General features: G+C 42.5%; 1 protein-coding gene across 1 annotated transcript; it reads right to left on the reverse strand.

Moving 5' to 3' along the window:
* Positions 1–5,942, reverse strand: LOC129690348 (lysozyme C-2). The gene is made up of 4 exons (XM_055625987.1): positions 5,757–5,942; positions 4,029–4,193; positions 1,361–1,439; positions 1–873 (listed from the first exon to the last, which is right to left on the reverse strand). The coding sequence occupies exons 1-4, from the start codon at positions 5,890–5,892 to the stop codon at positions 807–809; spliced, it is 447 nt and encodes a 148-aa protein (XP_055481962.1). The 5' UTR covers positions 5,893–5,942; the 3' UTR covers positions 1–806.

A 5,942-nucleotide genomic window follows, 5' to 3' on the forward strand; every position in this document is an offset into this window, starting at 1 on the left:
TGCATTCAGAATCATTTAATGCTGTTTGAAGTTTTTCACAATGTGCTTTGTTTTGCTCCTGCGGTTATTTGCTGATACAAGCTCCTCTGTCTCAGGGTTAGTTCACAGGCATGAAGCTACTTAAGAAAGATAAGGACAAGCACAGCTCACTAGTCCCTCCTGAATACCCTCATGATCAGCAAGAGGCATGGGAACATTCTCTCAAGGGTTAAAACAGACTGGCACATGGGTTGAGAATTTACTTTTTAAGCAGTATAAATGGAGCAGCTCTAAGAAAGTACTGTTGGGAAAAGTCACACATTTCATGACAACAAGGTTCTGAGTTCAGGGAGTCTCAGTTGTCATCCACTCAGAGTTCTGTTCCCTTAAAACCCTCCTTGACCACCACAGTGGCTGTTCTAAGTGTCTGGATGCTGAGCCCACACACAAAGCCTTGGAGCTCACACAGCTGCCATTTGACCTAAGTCCATCTTGTCTCCTGTAAATACTTGTATTTTTATCCAACACAGGGGAGATTTAGATTAATTCTGATTAAACTTAAGTTACTTCATTGGTGAAGAACTGATGTGTGGAGATGTGTGTGATGACCAAATTGCATCCATTGCACGAGCGAACTGAACCCTGGAGGCTTTGTGTAACACATGAACAGGGATGTCAGCATTAAGCCTCTTAAGAAAAAGTCCCATTTAAGCTCCTGTTTCTATTTAAATCCTGTTTGTTTGAAGGGGAAAGCAAGAGTGACCTTTCTCATGACTACTCCTATAGCGAGAAAGAGACAGCAAGAGCTGAAGTGAAGCACACAGTGGTTAGACTCCACAACCCCGAACATACTGAGACAGATCTCGGTTTTGACAGTGGTTTCTCCATGCCACCCTGTGGAGGAAAGGGAGACAGGGGGATAAATGGTTAACATCTGTCTCCTCTGTCGTGCACATACTCAAACCTCAGCGGGGGCGGGGGAGGAAATGGTGTAACTGTTACACTAATGGAGACTGGCCTCTGGCCAAGGTCTAGTGTGAAACACAGGCCATCGCTGCACCAGAAACTGCTCTTGACTGGGGGAGCTATGTCTACACAGCAGTTTGATGCCTTCCCAACCCTCAGGAGAGCACAGGATGCTGAAGATCTGTGTCAAATCACATGTACTGTACAGTTCACTGATCCAGCAGCTACTCTGGAGGCTGACCGGGAAGTAGTCATGTGTGGGAACTCTCACAATCAGCAGAAATTCCCTGAAAGTAATGATGTAGGAAAAGCCCCCAAGTGGACCCGCAGTTCTCAGAATGACACGTGGGCCCTAGAGAGACTCACTGCACACATCAACAGAACCAGCAGTTTCCCTTCCAGAGTTCCAACATACCATGCTCTAATGCCTTGAGGATCCCTCACAACCCTCTTTGCACATTGTATGGCTTGAGTGATGTCATCCTGCAGGAGAGCTAAAAGACAAGGGTGAGGAATGACAAGGACAGTTATAGAACACACTTTCTGTTCACATCCAGCCAGCGAGCCTCTGTGACACTGAGCAGTGAACACAAGAAATTATTTTCCACGTGTCCATGAGTCTGTGACTATGGGCGACAGTCTCTTGATTCTCTCTACGTGACAAGGTGTCTGTCTCTCTATTTCTCACACATACAGTCCCTGGAGGGCTGGGGCATGCTTGAGTTGTAGAGGTGTTTAAGCGTGTGCACGTGCTTGTGTTCTTAGGATCCAGCACTGCTGCAAAGTAAAGAACCCACCGCAGTAGTGAGGAGGCTCTGGAGGGTGTGGGACTGTTGGCTACAGTGAGGGAAGCCCCTCTTCCTCACACTGGGGAACAGAACAAGCAGGGAACTGTCAGCTGAGTATCTACCACTGAAAAAAGCAGGGGCTGGAGAGAGGGCTCAGTGGCTGAGAGCACGGATGCTCTTCCAGAGGTTTGCTTCCCAGCGCCCACATGGCGGCTCACGGCTGTCTATAACTCCAGTTCTAGGAGAGCTGAAGCCCTCTTCTGGCTTCCACAGGTACCAGCTACACACAAGCTGCATAGAACTATATGCAGGCAAAACATCTGCACACTTAAGAGATAAATTAATACTTTAAAAAAGAAAAAAAAATGTATAAGCATTCCATGGATAAAGCTCTTCCTGGTGATTTATAAGCCCAGCTGCTTTAAGACATAATACTTAAGAGTGGTGTTTATCAGCACAGAACATTGCTACTGTAATTTTATTCCCTGTTTGAGATGAGAATTCAGGTCAGTATTTGTTACTGTGGATGTGGTTTTGGGTGATAGCCATATTGTGCAGCTGTGTAAGTGTAACTTAATTTGTACAAAAAATGCAAAAGTGTAAAATCTTTACATGTTTTCCTGGGTGTTCATATGTGCACAATATAACTTTAGATGTTTTATGTACAACATAGATTTACACTCTACAACAGCATTTTCCAATGGCTTCCAATTATGTCAAATTTCTGAATGGCATTTCTGGGAGTAATATTTCCTTTTTCTTGTATTTTCTAATACTTTTTAAAGACTACGGAGGACTGTAAAAAACACTTTTAAAGGCAGACTAAGTAGGTTACAGAGAATGTTCCAAAATCCATTTTCTCTTGGAAAATTTAACAACTAAATTTAACAGATAGAGAATTATATAGTTCACTGTGTAGAGTGCTTGACTAAAATATAGCAAATCTTGGATTCAATTCCCACACTGGAAAGATAGAACAATATCAACCAATTTAATTCATGCACTGACAATGACATGATTTCAAGATCTAAACTTCCAGGGCCTCAATCCTGATATGAATTTTATCTTTCATATACATTTTCTTTCATATAAATTAATACGAATTTCTTAAAAATCAGTTTCATCTTAAATAAATAAAATATATGTTATTTTGTTAGATGAGACAAATGTCCATCTAAGAATTAGATTGTCTGGAGATGCAAACTAAGATGTTTAAAAATAAAATTTGGTATTATTAATTCTGTCTGAAATCTGCCAACAGGAAGAGCACATCAATCTATGCAAATAAAAGCAAGCTGGACAAATGCCAGTGACTTAGTGGTACGCTTCCACGTGGCCTTCACCACAGTAATATCTCCATTTGTGTATATTAGACATCTTTATAATAAAATGCAGTAACTCTAAAGTGACCCTACAACAATAACTAATTACGTAGAGTGGAAATCCTCAGAACAAGACATCAATACGGCCACTTACAATTAACTAGTACATATTTCAAAAACTTTAACATGTTATGACAACTTCTTACAAATATTTATTTTTTATTAATTTAAATTTTGTATCTGTGTATGGCTGGGTTTATGTGAAAATAGGTTAAAGAAAACATCCACCAACTTTTAATAAAACCAGCTCTTTATTTTTTAACTATTACTTTAACATGAGTGTCTATGGGTGTGGTGGTATTTGCAGCAGTGAACTTACACCTGTGTGTATGTGTATGTAAAGGTCAGAGGTCTGCCCCGGGAGCTGTTCCCCAGGAACAGTCCACATTGCTTCTGCGGCAGGGTCTGCCATTGGGAACTGGCTTGCAGACCAGGCTGTGCTGCTTGGCCATTGAGCCCCATGGATCTGCCTGTCTCACTCCCCAGTGCTGCTATTAAAATTGTATACCACCAACCTCAGCTTTTATGTGGCTGCTGAGGGTCAACCTTGGGTTAGGTGACTCTTCTGTATGAGCTATCGTCTACAGCCATACCACTCTGAACGCACCTGATCTCGTCTGTCTGAGCTATCTTCCCAGACTCTATTTTGATTTCATTTATCCATTTATTAATTCTGGCAGGGAGACCAAGGGCCCTCTGATGTGTAGGCAGGGCATTATACCACCAAACTCCACCCTAAGCCTATTGTCTTCCTTGGCTAACTTTGATGTGCTTAGCAATGACTTTCTAACAGTAGGAAATCTCCCCAGGTTCCCGATGCTTCCTCCACTGCTATGTCCCTGCACAGAATCTCTGCTCTCACAGTGAGAGCAGATGGGCTGTTTGCTCTCACTGTAAAGCTGCCTTGTCTTACCGCTGCAGGGTATCCCACAGGCGTTCACTGCTCTTGGGGTTCTGCCATCATTACACCAGTATCGGCTGTTGATCTGAAATATCCCATAGTCGGTGCTTTGGTCTCTCCGGTTGTAGTTTGTAGCTCGTGTGTTATATCCACTCTCATGCTGAGCTAAACACACCCCTGAAAAGAAAAGAGTGTTTGTCAATAAGCAGCAACAGCAAATGATTTGTATTTGATACCAAAGTCTTCTCTTTGAGCTGGCTGTATTTTAGAAGTGATTTACGTTATACATACAATCATATGATTAAATGGTATCATTATGCTACCTCTAGTTCAGCCTGGGTCTGGCTGAGTTGCTTAGTATAGTCTCTCCAGTGATCCTCCTGCCTCTGCCTTTCAACTAGGTGAAACTGCTGCAAGCAGTTTTCAAGTGCCACAAACAGAATCCCTGAGAGGACAAATAAATTTGAATGAGGAATAAACAGGATAAGATCGTTTTATAAGATCACAATAGATGGACCTGTCACAACGGTGCTCACTTTTATTCCCAGCCATCAGCAGGCAGAGGCCAGTGATTCTCTGTGACTTTGAGACCAGCCTGGTCTACACAGCAAGTTCCAGGCCAGCCAATGATATATAGTGAAACCATGCCCTCGCATCAAATAAAATAGCTGTTTCTTCTATTGCTTTTACCCTCCCATGTCTCATCCTTCAAGATACCTCTGTCTAAGATAGGAACACAAATAGTAGTTAGGTGGATTTTATAAATTAATGTCAAATACATATGCTGATAGAAGATGCTAGTATCAGAAAAATAAGGATTTTTCTCAGGAAGATGTTCTTATAACCAAGGTGAATTTGCATGTTAAGTAGAATTCTTTTTTTTTTCTTCTCTGTGTCACTAAGTATCCTAATTTGGCACTGAATTTGCAATCTCCTGCCTCATTATCCCATTGCCTTGATTTCAGGAGTGTGCACCATCACAAATGGCTGAAGAGACTATTGAAATCAAGAATTTTAGGACAGGAAAGGCTATTCTGCAATTTCATCCATCTGTCCACACATACATGTCTCTGTTTACTCATTCATGGAAAACTAACTATTGAGCAGTAACCACTTGAACTGGATCTGAAAAGAACACTGGTTACAATAACAGAGATGAAGTAAGTCATGAAGAACTTTTCCTCATCCACATCTTCCGTGGTGTGAAACAGAAGGCCATTTCAGAGTGAAGAACAGTCCTAAATCACTTTACACTCAATTTCAGAGGACCTCATTTATGCAGCAACTAGGGGCCAGTAGGATCCCTCTGCCCTGTGTAGAAAGTTCAAAAAACTTTAAAATTTTTATCTCAAAAGTTGCACACCATGGTAGGAGAAGTGAAGACAAATACCATGTCATCCAGGATCTCAGATCCCACATTCTGACTGAGTGATCCCCCCCCCCCCCCGATCATTTCTCAGTCCCTTTCTCCTGGGATATTTGGTCTGAAGCGACTGGAAAACCTAGTGACCGTGCAAGAGCACCTCGGTTCCTATGGCTTAGCATGGCACAGAATTTCCCCTCCCCTGCCCTCATCCAATATCTCTGATTCAAAGATAAGCAGTAATGCTTTTATTCAAATTAACTCAAACACACAGGAAACATAATATTGTATTGACTCCCCCTCCCTCTCTCTGATCACTCACTGCTCCCTTGTCCCTGTTCTGAAAGCTGATCTAGAGGTATCAAGAGGAGACTTACAGTCTGCCAGCCTGACTCCTCTGTAGCCATCCATTCCACTTCTTTTCAGAGTTCTGGCGAACTCACAGCGTTCATAGACCTTGGCCTGGACAGTGACAGAGAACAGGAGGAATCCCAGGGTGAGGAGAGCCTTCATGTTGACCTCAAAGCTGGATCAGCTGCTGGCTGACTGGAGAAGACCAGCCT

The sequence above is a fragment of the Psammomys obesus genome, unplaced genomic scaffold, assembly GCF_907164565.1.
Source record: "Psammomys obesus unplaced genomic scaffold, mPsaObe1.curated_primary_1811, whole genome shotgun sequence".
NCBI classification, from domain to species: Eukaryota; Metazoa; Chordata; class Mammalia; order Rodentia; family Muridae; genus Psammomys; species Psammomys obesus.

What these genes read in the sequence shown, in the direction of transcription:
- LOC129690348 (XM_055625987.1), bottom strand. Translation starts at nt 5,892, where the DNA reads ATGAAGGCTCTCCTCACCCTGGGATTCCTCCTGTTCTCTGTCACTGTC. An exon ending in CTGTGGGATACCCTGCAGCG is followed by an intron (nt 1,440 to 4,028) that starts GTAAGACAAGGC and finishes CTTGTCTTTTAG; the next exon opens with CTCTCCTGCAGGATGACATC. An exon ending in CCTCAAGGCATTAGAGCATG is followed by an intron (nt 874 to 1,360) that starts GTATGTTGGAAC and finishes TTTCCTCCACAG; the next exon opens with GGTGGCATGGAGAAACCACT.